The following is a 17,770-nucleotide window of genomic DNA, read 5'->3' as shown; positions in this document are numbered from 1 at the left end:
TATTGTTATTTTTAAAGTGAGATAATGGTATTGAGGTGCTTTGGTTTTGTTTGTTTGCTTTTAAGTGGCCTTATCTTATAGAGATTCATAGTGAAATACAAATGATATGATGTCTAAGAGAGTCTGAGCCAGTGGGAGTGGGTAGGGGACACAGATGAAACAAGACTGACCATTTGTTGATAATTGTTGAAGCTGAGTGTAGCATATGCTGGGTTTATTATTCTAGGCTCTCTTTTGTATATGTTTGAAATTTCCCATAATAAAATACTTTTAAAAAAAATAGGAGAGTTGGGGGAAAAATAGAGGAAGTCTCCTGGGGAGGGGGGGGAAGGAAATCCTAGAAAAAGACAAAGAGAAGGAAAATAGAAGCAAAAGATAAGAAGCAGAGGGGATAAGTTCAGGATTTTCAAAAACAAAAAGAGAGGAAAGAAAATGGAAGGGAGAAAATGATCAAAGAAGTAATATGAGAAAGTTTCCCAATTCTGACAGCCATTAGATCTTGGATTCAGTGGCCTGCCAGTAGCTGGCATCATCAATGAAAAAAGCCCCACACCAAACTACATCATTGAGAAATTTCATCAAGTTGGTGTACGGGCCACAAACCTCACACACCTTCTTACAGTCTCTCCCTGCCTTTTCTCTCTCTCCTGGGCAGCACCCTGTTGGCTCCACTTATAGGCCAAGTTGGTCATCCTCTTTTTAGAATTGGAGCAAATATACTGTGCAATGTGAATCCTGATTTCTAGCAAGCTGCTGAAGGTCTGGATATCTGGAAATACAGACAAGTTAGCTTTTGGATAATCCTTGACTAATGGAAATAGGAGATGGGAGGAAGCTGGGTATATGGATTTCCCCCTTCTTCACTCTCCCCTGCAGTTCCTCTTTATGACCCTTGTAGAAGATTCTATTCTGCCTGATGGACCAGCAGGCACCTGGTAACACCTGGCATTGCATCCCCTTTCCTCACTCCTTTTTCCCTCTGCATTTTTTAAAAAAGATTTTATTTATTTACTTATTTATTTATTTGATAGGAAGAGAGCACGAGCAGGGGGAGCGGCAGGCAGAGGGAGAGGGAAAAGCAGACTTCCCACTGAGCAGGGAGCCCACAACACAGGGCTGGATCCCAGGACCCCGGGATCATGACCTGAGCCAAAGGTAGATGTTTTACTGACTGACTCACCCAGGCACCCCCTTTCCTCTACATTCTGTTATGGAAACTTTCAAACATACAGGAAAGTTGAAAGAATTTCACAGCAAGCACCTGTATACCCATTACCTACCTGTTTACCATGAACATTTTGAACAGCTTTCTTGAGATATAATTTAAATACCCTAAAATTGACCCATTTAAAGTGTACAATTCAATGGGTTTTAGTATATACATAGAGCAATGCAAACATTATCATGATTTTAGAATCTTTTCTTCACCCCAAAAAGAAACCCTCTACCGTTTAGCAGTCACTCCCAGGCCCCTGTCCCAACCCTAAGCAACCAATAATCCACTTTCTGGCTCTATGGAATTGCCTATTTTGGACATTATATATAAATGGAAACACAATATGTGGCCTTTTGTGTTTGGCTTCTTTCACTTAGCATAATCTTTTCAGGGTTCATTGATGTTGTAGCATGTATCAGTACTTCGTTCCTTTTTACGGCCAAACAGTAGTCCATTGTAAATCATTAATATTTTATTAGATTTACTTTATCACATGTCTCTCCATCTGTCCATCCCTCTATTGATCCATTAATCTGTCTTACAACTTTTATGTATTTCTAAGTAGGCTTATTCCCCTTTCCCCCCAACCCTCAGCACCTTTGCTTTGCACACCTCTCAAATAAAGCTCATATCACATGGTCACCTTAGGTACAAAGGAAGCTGAGAGATGGAGTGCTCAGCCTTCTGACCTCTCTGGTAGAAGGATACAAGGGAAAAGGGAGACTGGGAATGAATTTTTGCTATTTCAGCATACAGTGTTTCTCAACCTCATCCACATCTCTTCCTCTAGTCTGCCCTCCCACCATTGCATCCCACAGATCTTGTGTTCCAGAAATGCCAAATTCCTTAAAGCTCCCTGAACACCCCACATTACTTCTGGCTCTATCTCTTGCATGTGCTCATTAGCTGGCTAGCCTTCTCTGGGAAACCAATTCTTCCCTCATGATTCAGCTCAGCTATCGCTCTTCAGTGAAGTATCCCCAACACACACACACACACACACACACACACACACACACACACCCTCCGGCTTCCCTGTGCTTGTTTCATACTCTCCTTACGGCATTTACCCTACTCTATTGAATTAACCTTTTGACCGGTCTCCACCAGCCTGTAAATCCTGAAGGACAATGGCCAGGTATCATAGGTCTTGGTATGCCTAGAACTCCCTGTAGGGCCTGGCTCAATAAATATTGGTTGGACAGTGAATGGAAAACATCTAGTTACCATCTTTACTGTTGTTTATTTAACAAACATTTTGTTGGGCGTGCACCACATGAGGCCCTACATAAGTTCCAGGGCCTCAGGGGAGTGAGTTGAGTGAGACTACATCCTGGGCCTCAGGGAAGCCTGACAGGACCTTTCTGTCTGGACAAATGCAAAACTGGAAAAGATGCCAGGACAACAGATGTAACCTGGGACTGTACCGGGCAAACCAGAACATATGGTCACCCAAATTATATATCAGCTTCTGTGAAAACAGCAGTGCCATGCTGACTCATGCTCGGCCTGTCAGACCCAGTCATTTCCAGAACAGGACAATTACTTCTCATTAGTGCTTGGGTCATATATGCTTTTCGTTGTTTTTACCCATGTAGAAATTATCCATGAAATTTAATATTCCTAGGGCATTATATATATAGTGCATATAAAAACAATTAGAAAAAAGTCACCTAATAAACAACTGAAAACACTTTCCAACCTTTTTTGATGTCCTGGAATGCATGTTTGTAATCACTGTGTGAAATCCATTATATATATAAACTTGGTATTAACAATAGACTCTATCTAGTCTGTTGTCTTTATTGATGGGCATTTGGAGGTTTCCAGCTTGTGACCATTATGAATAATGGAGCTATGAACATCTCAATGTAGATTCCTTTTTCTTTCTTCTGAGTCATTTCTTTGAGGTATATACTCCAAAATGAAGTAACCTGATCGAAGGAGAGGAACAGTTGGTACATGTTATTTTCCATGACTCTGTATCTTACTGCTCTCCTAAAAGTCGTCAATGTACAGAGCACATCTGTTTCTCACAACTTTGCCAATAATTTATATAATCAGTTTTATGCACTAATAGAAGCTTGTTGTCATTTTACGGTGTTCTTTGAATTTTTCTTTTTTCTTTTCTTTAAAGATTTTATTTATTTGAGAGAGAGAGAGAGCATGAGCAGGGTGAGGGGCAGAGGGAGAAGCAGACTACCCGTTGAGCAGGGAGCCCAACGCAGGGCTCGATCTCAGGACCCCAGTATCATGACCTGAGCTAAAGGCAGACACTTAACCAACTGAGCCACCCAGGTGCCCCAGGTGTTCTTTGAATTTTTAATTGTTGCAGAGGTATACATTATACTTTAACCAAAATGGAAAACATAATGTGTTTGTGTATATTCATATATATGTAATTACAAGATATATTATATATATTCATTAAATATTTATTGGGGGCGCCTGGTGGCTCAGTTGGTTAAGTGTCCAGCTCTTGGTTTTGGCTCAGGTCATGATCTCAGGGTTGTGGGATCGAGTCCCATGTGGGGGTCTGCACTTGGCCTGGAGTCTGCTTGGAATTCTTTCCCTCTCCCCAACCCTCTCCCTCTGCCCCTCCCACTGTGCACACATGTACACTCTCTCTCTCAAATAAATAAATAAATAAAATCTTTTAAAAATTTTGTTGAATTAATAAATAGATTAAAATAACACTTTCACAAAAAGACAATAACTGCATGATTCCACATACATGAGGTACCTAGAGTAGTCAGATTAGTAGAGGCAGAAAGTAGAATGGTGGTTGCCAGGGCCTAGGGAGTGGGGGCAATGGGGAGCTGTTGTTTAATGGGTATAGAGTTTCAGTTTTGCAAGATGAAAAGAGTTCTGGAGATGGAAAATGATTATGGTTGCACAATAATGTGAATGTACGTAATACCCTTGAACCGTACATTTAAAAATTACTAAGATGGTAAATTTTAAGTTATATGTATATATATGTATAAATATGTATTTTTTAACCCAATGGTCATTTGGCATGTATTGTCAGTAGAAATGTGCCTACAAAATAGAGTCATGCATGTTAAATGAAATTTCATGTGTGGAATTTTTTAGATTAAAATGACTGTGCTAATTTTTCAATGCAGGGACAGGAAGAGATGTGCAATATTAATATCATTATATAGCAAAGAGAGTAAGAATCACAACCCAGATAATATAATGAACATTCAATATTAACAATAAAGTGTTCAACCTTTAAAAAACCATGCATCTAATTTTCTATTACCTGTGGATAAAATACAGAGGCAGAACTTAAGGGAATCACAGAGACATCCTCTTGAACTTTTCACCTTAATGATGAAATGAGGGGCTAGGCGACTCCCCCATTTCAAGGGCAGCCTCATCTGTCCCTTTATTTTATTTATCTTTCTATATATCTATATTTATTTATTTGCCTCCATGCCCACATGGACTCATGACCCTGAGAAGACCTCTGCTGAGATCAAGAGTCAATTGTCTGAAGCACCCAGGCACCCCTCGTCTGTCCCTTTCATAATGCACTCCAGCTAAATCCTCTTTACGTCTCATTGGCCAGAATGGAAGACAGGGCCTGCCCCAATTGCACCAGAGAATGCTAGGAAAGCAGAGGCTAGAACAGATTAGACACATTTCCACCCCAAAATACTTAGGATTCCCTTAACAAAGAAAAAAAAAAGGAGAATGGGTATTGGATAGGCAATCAGCATCATCTGTTACATTCACATTAGTGTTTTTGTTTTGTTTTGTTTCTTGTTTGGGGTGTTACAGGCTGGAACCAATGGTTATATGGCTCCTGAAATCCTAATGGAAAAAGTGAGTTATTCCTATCCGGTGGACTGGTTTGCAATGGGATGCAGTATTTATGAAATGGTTGCTGGACGAACGCCATTCAAAGATTACAAGGAAAAAGTCAGTAAAGAGGATTTAAAGCAAAGAACCCTGAAAGAAGAGGTCAGATTCCAACATGATAACTTCACAGAGGAAGCAAAAGATATTTGCAGACTCTTCTTGGCTAAGGAACCAGAGCAACGTTTAGGAAGCAGGTAAACTACCATATATCAGAGGTGATTAGCAATGTCAGCGTTGTCCACCGGGATCTGGAAAATACTTTGGATTAGTGACTAGGCCTTGGGATCAAGTATTATTATTTTCCTAAAATTTGCATATTATATGGTTAAGTATTTCTGATACTTTCAAACACTGTGAGCACTTAATGTGGAACTATCTCACAGATATATTTTAAAGTACAAAAGTGAGGTGCAAAACAGCATTCGTTGAATGAAAGAAGGAAAGAGAGGAAAGAGGGGAGGGCAAGGAGAGGAGAGGAAAGGAGAGAAAAGAAAAGAAATCTATAATTCAAATAGTTGCATAGAATATTTTGGGCAGAGTATACAAAGAATGTGTATGACTGGTTGTCTCTAATAGCAAGAAATTGGGGGGGAGGTGGTGCCTGGGTGGCTCATGTGTTAAGCGTTTTCCTTCGGCTCAGGTCATGATCCCAGGGTCCTGGGATTGAGCCCTGCATCGGGCTCCCTGCTCAGTGGGAAGCCTTCTTCTCCCTGTCCTACTCCCCCTGCTTGTCTCTCGCTGTGTCTCTCTCTGTCAAATAAATAAAAATCTTTAGAAAGAAAGAAAGAAAGAAAGAAAGAAAGAAAGAAAGAAAGAAAGAAAGAAAGAAAGAAAGAAAGAAAGAAAGAAAGAAAGAAAGAAAAAGAAATTAGGGGCAGGTGACAGGGATGCAAATGATTTTCACTCTATGACCCCATAATCTTTTGAATTTTGAATCATGTGAATAAATGATTCAAAAATGAATAAAATTAAGTACTGGGTCGCCTGGGTGGCTCAGTTGATTAAGTGTCTGCCTTCAGCTCAGGTCATGATCCCAGAGTCCCAGGATGGAGCCCCACATCTGGCTCCCTGCTGGGTGGGGGCATCTGCTTCTCCCTTTGCCCCTCACCCGGCTCGTGTTCTCTCTCTCTCCCTCCTCAAATAAATAAATAAAATCTTTAAAACAAACAAACAAAAATCCCATCAGTACTGATGGTTATAGCTCTGGAAAGTTTAAATGTCTCTGCAGGGGCACCTGAGTGGCTCAGTCATTAAGCGTCTGCCTTCAGCTCAGGGCGTGATCCCAGGGTCCTGGAATCGAGCCCCCGCATCAGGCTCCTCCGCTGGGAGCCTGCTTCTTCCTCTCCCACTCCCCCTGCTTGTGTTCCCTCTCTTGCTGGCTGTCTTTCTCTCTCTGTCAAATAAATAAAATCTTTTAAAAAAATAAAAATAAAAATAAATGTCTCTGCAAGATATCAATCAATCAACAGGTATTTAGTGAGTACATATAATATTGCCAGGTATGTTAAGTACAGTTGATGTTAGTTTTGAAGAAAGTCGAGTTTTATTGCTTACGTGGAATGATAAGTTCAAGATACTTTAGAAGAAACAAAATAAGTAAAAGCTGACCTGTAAAAAGGCCCTTGGCAATGGGTGACTCGGTTATATAGAGAAAAAAACAAGGGCTTTAGACTCACAGACTTAGACTCAGATCCCAGGTCTGCATGTCATGTTACCTCAAGCAACTGAATTACTTTCTCAGAGTCTCAATATCCTCATGTATTAAAATGGGGGATTTATGGGAGTAATGATTAATTTTATGACAATTTGACTAGGCCACCATACTCAGATATTTGATCAATTATTCTAGATGTTTCTGTGCAGGTATTTTTAAGATAAGCTTAATATGTAAATGAGTAGGTTTTGAGTAAAGGAGATTATTCTTCATAATGTGGATGGGTCTCATCCAGTCAGTTGAAGGCCCTCACAGAAAAAGACTGACTTCCCTGGGAGGAGAGGGAATTACCTTCGGACTTGAACTGCCACTCTTCCCCGGGTCTCCAGCTTGACAGTTTACCTTGCAGGATTTGGACTTGCCAAACCTCCACAATTGTGTAAGCCAGTTCCTTAAAATAAACCTCTCTCTTTCTTTCTTTCTTTCTCTGTCTCTCAACCTCTCTCTCTCTCTCTCTCTCTCTCCATGTCTCTCATATACATGCACACATATTGCCAGGGAGAAAAAACTTCTCTACCTTCCTAGGTTTGGAGGCCTGTAAACTAAACTGATAAAACAGAGATTAGTAAGAGAAAAGACAGGTTTTTATTTATGCACATATACACAGAAAAAATGTGACTGGGATCAGTTAGAATTATAGACCATCTTAATAGGGGAAGGGGAGGAGGAGAAGGGTACTTGCAGGAAAACAAGTAATTTCTTAGAATTGCTGGGGGGAAGGGCACTTATGGGAGAACAAATGACTTTTAGGAGAGATAAATGGACCCTTAGGAGGATAGATGGGAGATTATTATAATTTTGTGACAATGTCTGTTTACGTGTGGTGCAGACTTCTGTCACTCGTGGTAAGAGTCAATCTTTCCTGTTCTAAAACTCCCAGAGAGAAGATTTATGAGTTGAGTTTTTGGGGGAGTCTCTGCTTCTACGCAAATAAGGGGAGTTCAAAACCTGAATCTTTTGACTTGCAAATGCCTTCAGCTCAAAATAATTTTTATGCTACCGTGTTACATTCTGGACCCTTTCAACATCCTGTTGGTTCTGTTGTTCTAGAGAACCCTGACTAATACAGTGGAATACTTTGAGGTTTAAATATAACTTATGTAAAGTTAGATACAATGTATGTTAGGACTCATTCAATAAGTGATAGCAATTATTACTAATTTGTTCTAAGAGAGATATCAGATAATATTTTGACTGAACTATGAGCTTGAATGTCTTAAATTCTTAGATTGAATTTTCAAAATTTAAAAATATATACAAATATGAAAGCTACAACATGAAGTAATATGACTGATTTTTACTATTATCCCTGAATGTAGGCAGTAAAATTACCCCCAGTCTTCCAAGTAGCTGGTAGTGAAGGCTCTAGAACAAGGCTGCCTTAATTCAAACTATTTGAGTATGGTGGTAAGCTTTTAATTTGCGACCTCATTTTTTTTTTTAAATAGCGAAACAAAATCCATTTGCAATAACTTTCAAAGCATGACAGATACCAAACTACCAAATGAGTATTTTGAAATTCGACGGAAACTCTACATTTACGCGAAGTAAAACATGCAGCTGATTTTCCTGTGTAGATTCCAACGGTGTTGCATTAGTGTGGTCAGAACAGGCCGTGTCATGATAACAAGCAAATCCCAAAGTCTCCGCAGCTTGAAAGGAAGGGAATTTTTTCTCCCTCGCACAAAGTGCGTCCGGGTACAGCAGCACTCCCTTCGGGTAGCTCCCTTCGGAGCAGAGACTCAGAGAGCCGGGCTGCATCCATCTGACAGCGGCGCTGGAGCTCCTGGCTCCCAGTCGCTGCAGCAGAGAAGAGAGCACAGACGACCCAGCGGGGCTTTGTACTGCCTCAGCCCGCAAGTGCCCCACTCGCGCATCGCTTACACTCACTCGGGTTTGCCCGGCGCAAGGTCGAAGGGTCTGGCTAGTGCTGTCTTCCTTGTGCCCAGGGAGGAGAGGAGAACCAGAAATGGTGAGCCCTGACCATCTCTACTGCCTGGGTTCTCAAGTGCATGGAGTCTAAGAGGGCAATACCAACAGTGGCGGGGGCCGCGAAGAAAGCAGCCTCTTCAGATGACCTCCCTGAAGGGAACACCGCCCGCTTGGTATGTTTGATTGAAAAATCTATCCAATGCCCTATAAACACACGTTGGGTGTATAAAGTGAAATACTGACAAACTTCGTCAGGAAAATGCCACCTTAAAGCCCTGGATCATCGCCTGAAGCTGCTCCATCAAGCAAAACCTTTTTATAAAGCATCTATTGTTGTGACTGTTTTGAATAAAACGGTTTACAAATTAGAGAAAAGGCATATAAAAACCAGCTGTTCGGTACAAGAGAAAACCTTCCAACATTTTCATTTCAACTCTCTATACTTTTTTAAAATTCAAATGAGATAATGTTTGATTAATTTCGTGGTGTCCTTCAAAGCCAAGCAAATGCCTACACGACGTGATACACAGCAGAGACGTCAAGTGCCCCCTCCCTCTTGCATTCAGAAGCATTTGGAATAAACTTTAAAACCCTGTGCCTTCTTTAGACATCACTGAAAGGATCTCCTCCTTTGTCTTCATAGGTCTGTGAGTTAATTTTGCATAGAAAGCGAAAGCTTTTCTGAGCTTCGCACAAGGGCTCCAGATAGGGTTTATGATGTTTTCTAATAAAATAAAAGCTGAAGACCACTTAAGCATTTTGCAGGTTTTCTTCTGATCAGTCAATGCAGCAGAACAAGCTCAACTAACCATGTGAGTCTCTGACCTAAGTGCTTCTCCAACACATAATTTCATACCAATACGTACTGTGCTCGCAGACCAAACCCCACAGAGTGGTCATCGCATATGGTCAGGTAGTATCTTTTCCTCATTGACTGTTATAAGAAAATCCGTTGTAGGGGCACCTGAGTGGCACAGCGGTTGGGTGTCTGCCTTCGGCTCAGGGCGTGATCCTGGCGTTATGGGATCGAGCCCCACATCAGGCTCCTCTGCTGGGAGCCTGCTTTTTCCTCTCCCACTCCCCCTGCTTGTGTTCCCTCTCTTGCTGGCTGTCTCTATCTCTGTCAAATAAATAAATAAAATCTAAAAAAAAGAAAAAAGAAAATCCATTGTAATCTCAACGTGGGTTCAGTAACACAAGAGCTCCTGTAAATGCTCAAATCAGCTGGAGACATCTTCCTACAGCTGCCGGGTTGGCTAGTGCAAAAGATGTTGCCTCTATCAGTAGCCTCTGCTATTTGTCCAAAGTGCACTGCCTAAGGATGGCAAAGAAGATCCCTGCGTGAAGCTGCCAGGGCAAGATTCAAGAGTCAAATAACATCCATGCTATTTCTAATTGCAGAACTGAGGTAGGAGTCATTAGTGCAAAAGATAAAGTGATCAGATTTGCAGTGGTCCAGACACTGAGTAAACGGAATAGGGGTTGGAAAGCCTAGCCTTTTGTTGTTAGCATCAGCAACCACAGACATTTAGTGAGAAAGGGCATAAAGCCTGGGCCCTGCCCTCCAGGGTCATCTAGTCGGGGTGCTGAGGAACATAAAGAAAACCTTTAGTGGCCTGTTGTTCCCTTATCCTTTGTGAGTAGTTGCAAAAGGGCTGAAGTGCCATCCCTAATGGGCAAACCAAGGCTGTTTGGGCCTATTGTTTGAGGTGTTCCTTGAGAATTGTTCATCCTGATGTCAAGACTGGCTTGGCAAGTTTCTCAAGGTTACTGAGCCCCTGGGCACTCTTTGTGTATCCAAGTTAAAGCTGCTCAGAGTGAGTTTAAACTGCTCTTGACCTGTGGGATAGTGTGTTCATGCGTCCTGATGACCATCTAGGTGGTACAAGCTCCTTCCTCATGGCACCTGGTCCCATTCCAGCTCCTTTGTTTCTTTGGGGCACAGAAGTCTTGGGGTTCATTACTGATCTACATAGATGGAATTCTAGCTCTATCCTTGTTCTGCCACATTTAAATTTTTTTTTTTTTAAGATTCTATGTATTTATTGGAGAAAGAGACAGAGATAGCGAGAAAGAGAGCAAGAGCAGGGAGGAGAGGGAGAAGCAGGCTCCCTGCTGAGCAGGGAACTCAACACAGAGCTCAATCCCAGGACGCTGGGATCATGACCTGAGCCAAAGTCAGACACTTAACCAACTGAGCCACCCAGGTGCCCCTCTATCCTGGTTCTGCCACATTTGAATTTTATCTGATACCCTCCCCATCACCAAAATCTGCTACCTTAAAATGGTGAATGTTGCCATGTAAATTATACTTCAATAAACCTAACTTAAGAGAAAAATCCATCTTTGAAGCTTTAAATTATCTCAGTAGCCCTCCCTCAAGGCTCTGACTCTACAGGATGTAAACCACACAGACATTGGTCAGTAGGTTCTAGTAGGTGGCAAGCCTGCGTTTTCCTTCCTTTCAATCGATGGAGACTTGGTGGCTTTGGGAAGAAAAGAGACACCTTGTGGTATCTCATGATGCAGTTCTCCATACCTGTTTTTCAGTTGGGTCATGATGAGATAAGTCCAAGGAGTCCTGCATCAGCCTTTCTGGATGGGGTTAGGCCTGAACCACAGAACATCCCAGGGAATGGCTGGACATCAGATGCCTACAACTGGATTTCTCTTTTCCATACTAATATTTGATTACAATTTTCCTTTGCAAAATTCACCTATGTTTTTTGGCTTTTTCAGATGCACAGCTATTTATGAATGCAGAAGCAAGTAAAGAGGTTAAAAGAGGTTAAAAATACAATGAAAAGACAGACAGGCATTGTTGTGATGGTTAAATGTGATAACATAAGTGCAGAGCTTAACTTTATGTTAGCTGAGAGTAGGTTCTGAATAAATGCCAGTTATTAGTAATGTCATTATTGTGTTTAGAACCTGTTAGATAGAGTCCTCTGCAGTAATTATCTGATACAGTAGAGAATCTGTAAGGGGGTATATGGGAGAAATCCTCAATCCTTTTCCTAAAAGCTTTTTGATAACTGGAATAAAAGTAAAAGGAAACCTATGAATGTGATGAATTTTTACCAAGGTTGATTTATGACAGAAATTGACTTTTCCCTAAGGGAAGACATTTCTTTTCTTCTTCTTCTTCTTCTTTTTTTTTTTTTTTAAGATTTATTTATTTATTTGAGAGAGAGAGAGAGTATACGGGGGAGGGGCAGAGAGAGAGAAGGAGAGAAAACATCAAGCAGACTCTCTGCTGAGTGCAGAGCCCAAGATGGGGTTCAGTCCCACAACACCCATGCCAAAATCAAGAGTCGGACACTTAACCAACTAAGCCACCCAGGCACCCTCCTACAGGTAGACATTTTTTTTGTCAGACCAACATATCTATTCACATAAAAGAAAAAGGAAAAAATCATTTGAATCTAATGCCAAAGTACAGCCCCCTTTTTATTTCTTAAAACCTGACTTAAGAGGAACCAAGAGAAATGTACGGTAGGCTGTCCCTAGCATGGTCCCCAAAGATCCCCACTTCCTGTTATCCACACTCTTGTGTAATCCCTTCCCTTAAGGTTGGGCTGGACTTATTCATCTGCTTCTAACAATATGGCAAAAATGATGAGATGTCATTTCCAAGATTTGGTAGTAAAAAGACTGTGCCTTTTATCTTGGGCTCACTCTCTCTCTTTCCCTCCCTCTCTCCCTCTCTGATAATTTGCCTTGGGGAAAGCCAGGTGTAAAGTTATAAGGTAGCTTTGTGGAGAGACTCAGATGGTGAGGGATAGAGACCTGCCAATAACCATGTGAGTGAGCTTGGAACCCCTAGCCCCAGTTGAACCCTCAGATGAGACCACAGCCCTGAGGAATAGCTTTACTGAAACCTTATGAAATACCTTGAGCCAGAGACCCCAGTAAAGCTGTTTCTAGATTCTTGACCCACAGAAACTGAGATAATAAATGTTTGTTGTTGTAAGCCACTGAATGTCAGGGCAGTTTGTTACACAGCAATAGATAACTGATACAAGAGGTTACATAATTGGGAACATACATTCCCCCCCTTCCCCCTTATTCTAAGGCAAATACTGGCATAATTTCTAGCACAAGGAAGGAGGGCTTCATAACAAATAACCATAGTCTTGAGTGTTGAATGTATGCTCATTCATGCTACTAAAAATTACTAATGGATTTTTTTAAGTCTTTAAAAATATTGTGGCAGTTGGGGGAGGTTGGTGCAGCTCCTAAAAATCATGTCATATGAAGACTGAGGTGATATGGGTGCTGTCTTTTAGAATGTGAGTGGAGCTGTGTGGGAATAGGCATGCTTCCCTTGTTCTATGTGATCCTGAAGGGTAGAGCAAAATGCAATGACTGGAAGTTACAGGCAAGCGGGTTCTGGCCCCACTGAATTTTGCTTGTATTTCCACAAAACACTAAGAATAAAAGTCATGTCAACTGTTTGACTCTAAAAATTAGATCTACATTTGAAGGTTATCTGCAAAGAATGAAAATGCTACTGTCTGCGTAAGCTGGAATTGTGGGTGATTTTTTTAAAGTTATTATTTTTCCAAATTATTCTTTACGTCGTTATATTGTCTTTGCAATTAAAATGAAATGTATTACAGGAAAAGAATGCTACACACTTTGTATTGTGAGAACATTTCCTGTTTTGGTTTGTTACTGTGTCTCAGGCTGACTATCTCTTTTCTTCACAGAGAAAAGTCTGATGATCCCAGGCAACACCCTTTCTTCAAAACCATCAATTTTGCTCGCCTGGAAGCTGGCCTAGTTGAGCCCCCATTTGTGCCAGACCCTTCAGTGGTTTATGCCAAAGACATCGCTGAAATTGAAGATTTCTCTGAGGTTCGAGGAATCGAATTTGATGATAAAGATAAGAAGTTCTTCCAAAGATTTGCAACAGGTGCTGTCCCTATAGCATGGCAGGAAGAGATTATAGAAACGGGACTGTTTGAAGAATTGAATGACCCCAACAGGCCTGCAGGTTGTGGGGATGGTAATTCATCCAAGTCTGGTGTGTGTTTGTTATTATAAGTTGTTCTCTCCACCAGATGGGCAGCAGGAATCTCAGCTGACATAATCCTCGAATGTTCCTAACACATGAAAATCTGTTGAATGAGGACTGATCAATCAGGAGGGGCATTTCAGCCATAGAACAGTTCAAAGGACAGGTGAGCTCACCACTAGGACACATTTTTCTCCCCTCCCTTCACTCTCCCTTTCCCCCCCTTCTCGTCTCCCTTTCCCCTCCTCTCTCCCTTTCTCTCCTCTCTCCTTCCCTTCCTCCTCTCCTCTCCTTTCTTCTCCTCTCCTTTCCTTCTTTATCTCTCTCTCTCTCTCTCTCTTTCCCCCCACCTCTTTCTCTTTCTCTCTTTTTTCATAAAGATGAGTAAAAAGTCTCAGTTTTCACTGAGGCCTGGGAAAAGGAACACTCAGGTTTATTTTGATAAACTAAAACCATGAGCCCTCCACCATCATGTCCCTGAAAATTACACAAAGTCCTAGGAATAGAGAATGGAACGTTGTGGTATACTCAGAAAATGAGCATTTGCAATTCTTGGTAAATAATCATTTTAGTTTTGCTTTGTTTATATCCTTTCTTCCCTTCATCTTTCAGTATTTCTTCTGCTTCTGTACTTATAAAAAGGACTTGGGAGCTGGAAATAAATGTTCCTGATATTCTCCCCCTAAAAAGGAGTGGATTGTAATTTTTGGCAATATTTTAAATTACAGAATAATTTTTAATTTACTGAGAGTCTCTTTTTCATATTTTTGAAATATTTTACCATTATAATGTTGAAGCATTTTAAATGGAAATATTCACAAGATCTGGGAATTAAGGTATTCTGTAAGTTGAGTCCTTTAGATAACATGCTACAGATTGCTTACATATGCCTTGGTTCCCAAACTTTGCCGAACTTAAGAATCACCTAGGGATCTTTTAAAAATACCAATGCCTGACTCCTAACCCCAGATTTTAATTGATCGGGGATGCAGCCTGGGCATCTAGATTTCCAAGAGCTCCCCAGGTGCTTCTGATGTGCAAGCACGTTTGAGAACCACAGCCATGTCTGCTGAAACGCTGTTATGTACGGGTTCTTGTTTTGATTGCTCCAAGTTTCAATTATACATTTGACAGCCAGTTTTCAAATACCCCAAAAAACATGTAATTTTGGCAATTGCAGTATATATGAAACTGAACATCATCTGTATTCATCTTGTAGACTTTCCTGTCCTTGTACGCTTTAGTTCTTCACACATACCTTGTGAAGTAGATTCTTGGCTATTTCAAGACCTGAAGGAGAAATACAGCCTTTGGCAGCTGATTTGAACAAATGGTAGCCCTCAAGTGGCTGCCCAGCCAGCACTTTATTGTAGAATTAGCACTTCTCAAGAGCACAGCCAAAGTGAAAATTCTAAGGGTGCAAAAAAATATTTTGGACACAATCATAAATCTGAAGTGATTATACTTAAAGAAAAAAGGCGGGGGGCACCTGGCTGGCTCAGCAGGTAGAGCATGTGACCCTTGATCTCTCGGGGTCGTGAGTTCAAGCCCCATGTTGGGCATAGAGCTTACTAAAAAAAAAAAAATAATAATAATAATAATAAAATGAAATTTTAAGAAAGGATTTTAAAAAAAGATGTATGTGTGCATAAGGAAATCTCACTAGTGCCAGTGGGGACAAACCTGGCTGAAATAATTCTAAAAGTTTTATTCCTTGAGTACGGGAGCCAAGAGTTGCAAAAACACTGGTCCAAAAATATTTGGTTAACTGGAACCCAGCCAACAGTAATCCTCAACTACAAGACAGCATTAGCCAGACCCTGCATAGTAAGAAGTAAGAAATCCTCTGGGACTGGAGTCCCGGGTTAGTGCATCTGCTCCTCACCCTCCTGCTCCTTCTCTGTCCTCAGCAAGCTCTTGATGCTCCAAATCCTGCCCTGGAGATACTGCAGAGTCCCGGGTCATCAAAGCAGATACAGGTGTGTCCAGCAAATTCTTTTTCCTAAGGCAAGAAAGTAGATTAAAATTTGATAAAATTCATAACAAGTCTATTTTAACAAAAAACAAATTCACAATGAACAAATCCAATTAACCAGAGCATTCCAAGAGTAAAGGTCTTAGTATTTAGCTTTATAATTAGACATTTAAAAGTAATGTCTTATTGCATTGGTTCCTTAACGTGCGTGTCTACTGCTTTTGATAAACTTTAATACAAATCTGTGTTTCATTTCTTAGAACTAACTCAGGAAAGTAATTGAATAAGATAACTATATTCAAACAATCCCCAAGTAAATACGTGTTGAGCTAAGTTACACCTTGAGCCCTATCCTGGACATTTGGGGGACACCATAGAAAAATAAGAAAACTGTCTGAGAGAGGGTATATGGTGTAGGGTATAGAATGCAGACTCCTGTCATTGTTATTATTCACATTTTAAATGAGAAACTTGGGTGCCTTGGTGGCTAAGTCAGTTGAGCATCTGACTTTTGATTTCAGCTCAGGTCATGATCTCAGGGTCATGGGATCGAGCCCATCATCGGCCTCTGTGCTCAGCAGGCTCTGCTTGGCATTCTCTCTCTCCCTCTCCCTCTGCCCTCCTCCCCTGCTCCCTCTCTCCCTCTAAAATTACTAAATAAATCTTTTAAAAATGAGAAGCTGAAGCTCAGAGATGTTCTGTAGCTTGTCCAAGGTCACACAGCTTTTCAGGGGTGTTGCAAAGACTAGAAATAATGTATATGAAGCACATAGCACGTGACTTGCATATAGTAGGGGCATAATAAATTGAAGACTATAGTCAGTAAGTAGCAGCTGGTCAAGTGATTCTAGGTCAGGAAACAAACTTGTAAGAGCTAAACTTGGCCACCTTTATTAAAAGTTCCAAAGGAGGTGAGAGAAGGAAGAGAGCTGGGTCCTGGGGAGCAGTTTAAAAGGAAAGTTTTTATGCACAACGAAAGAAAAAACTAATTAAAATAAATGGAGACATTGGAGTCCATCCCAGGCCCCATCATCACCACATGCTAGGTACAGGACCCACCTGGGCCACATCAGAGTGAAGGGGGCTTCTGGCTACAAGAGTGGGGCATGTGAGAGACAGAACTGATGGGGAGATTAAATACCACAGATGGAGAGAAATAAGTGAATGCAGGGCCATCTGCCCAGGTTGTGGGTGGGATTCAAGGAAAGACTTAAGACAAAACCAGATGTCTCAGCAAAGGGAGAAAGTGATTTTTGAAAGGGGATGATGCTTGCTTATTTTCCAAAAGTGAAAATGAGCTTACGTTTTTATAGAAAAGTTTCATAAACATAATGAAACATCAGGGGAAAGGAACACATCTATGAGTGAGGTATTCAGACAAGAAGAACCAGAGTGAAGTCGTCTTTATTCTTCCCGTTTGTCAGGAGTTATCTGGAATGTTTGTTTCCTACAGGAGGAGGTGGATAAGCTGCGGGAAGGGATATAGAGGTGCCCTGAAAGCAGAAGGTACGCATGAGGCTTTCATAGAAAACAGTGAATTACTGAGTTTAAGACTGCACACCACAAAGAGTTAAAAAATATTCTCAATTGTTTATTTTCAAGATCAGATTTAAGATGTTTTTCATTTAGGTGACCAGGCATGGAAGTGACAATTCAATTAATTGGGGTTCTTAGAAATTGCATGTCTTGAAATCATGAGAGTCTACCAGATCAATTTTTAAAGGTTATTATATTGTATGTATCATTAGGGCAGTTTAGTAATAAGACGAGTTATTGTTTGTAAATTGTTTGGACGTGAAAACAAGTGAAAATACATAATCCGTGCTTCTTAAAGAGTTGTCCTGGGCAGTTTTAAATTTTAAGAATTGAAAAAAAAAAAGATACAAGGAAAAAAATAAATGTAAGAATGGGGGGGGGTCCTGGGAAGAATATCATTTTAGCCATTTGGATGATCAAAAAAATTTTCAAAAACTTACTGTGTTTTCTTGGATCATCTAGGAAAAATAATTGCAGTTATTTAAGTTTTAGTTATTTGTTCAGTAC

General features: G+C 40.7%; 1 protein-coding gene across 3 annotated transcripts in view; it reads left to right on the top strand.

Moving 5' to 3' along the window:
- GRK7 (G protein-coupled receptor kinase 7) overlaps positions 1-17,279 on the top strand; it is a 53,534-nt gene extending 36,255 nt beyond the window's left edge. Inside the window, exons 5-9 of one of the 3 annotated variants that reach the window (XR_008960657.1) lie at positions 5,006-5,280; positions 13,445-13,650; positions 13,799-13,918; positions 15,663-15,731; positions 17,181-17,279. Coding sequence is in view for 2 of the 3 variants with exons in the window: in XM_057316015.1 (XP_057171998.1) it covers positions 5,006-5,280; positions 13,445-13,781 (612 nt within the window). In the remaining variant the exon portion in view is untranslated. Of the gene's footprint in view, positions 1-5,005; positions 5,281-13,444; positions 14,435-15,662; positions 15,732-17,180 lie in introns of those variants that run through there. The other 2 variants (XM_057316015.1, XM_057316014.1) reach the window with 2 other exon arrangements.
- Positions 17,280-17,770: the final 491 nt, after the last annotated feature.

The sequence above is a fragment of the Ursus arctos genome, unplaced genomic scaffold (assembly GCF_023065955.2).
Source record: "Ursus arctos isolate Adak ecotype North America unplaced genomic scaffold, UrsArc2.0 scaffold_20, whole genome shotgun sequence".
NCBI classification, from domain to species: domain Eukaryota; kingdom Metazoa; phylum Chordata; class Mammalia; order Carnivora; family Ursidae; genus Ursus; species Ursus arctos.
The sequence above is the reverse complement of the archived record's forward strand: the minus strand, read 5'-3'. Positions and strand labels throughout refer to the sequence as shown.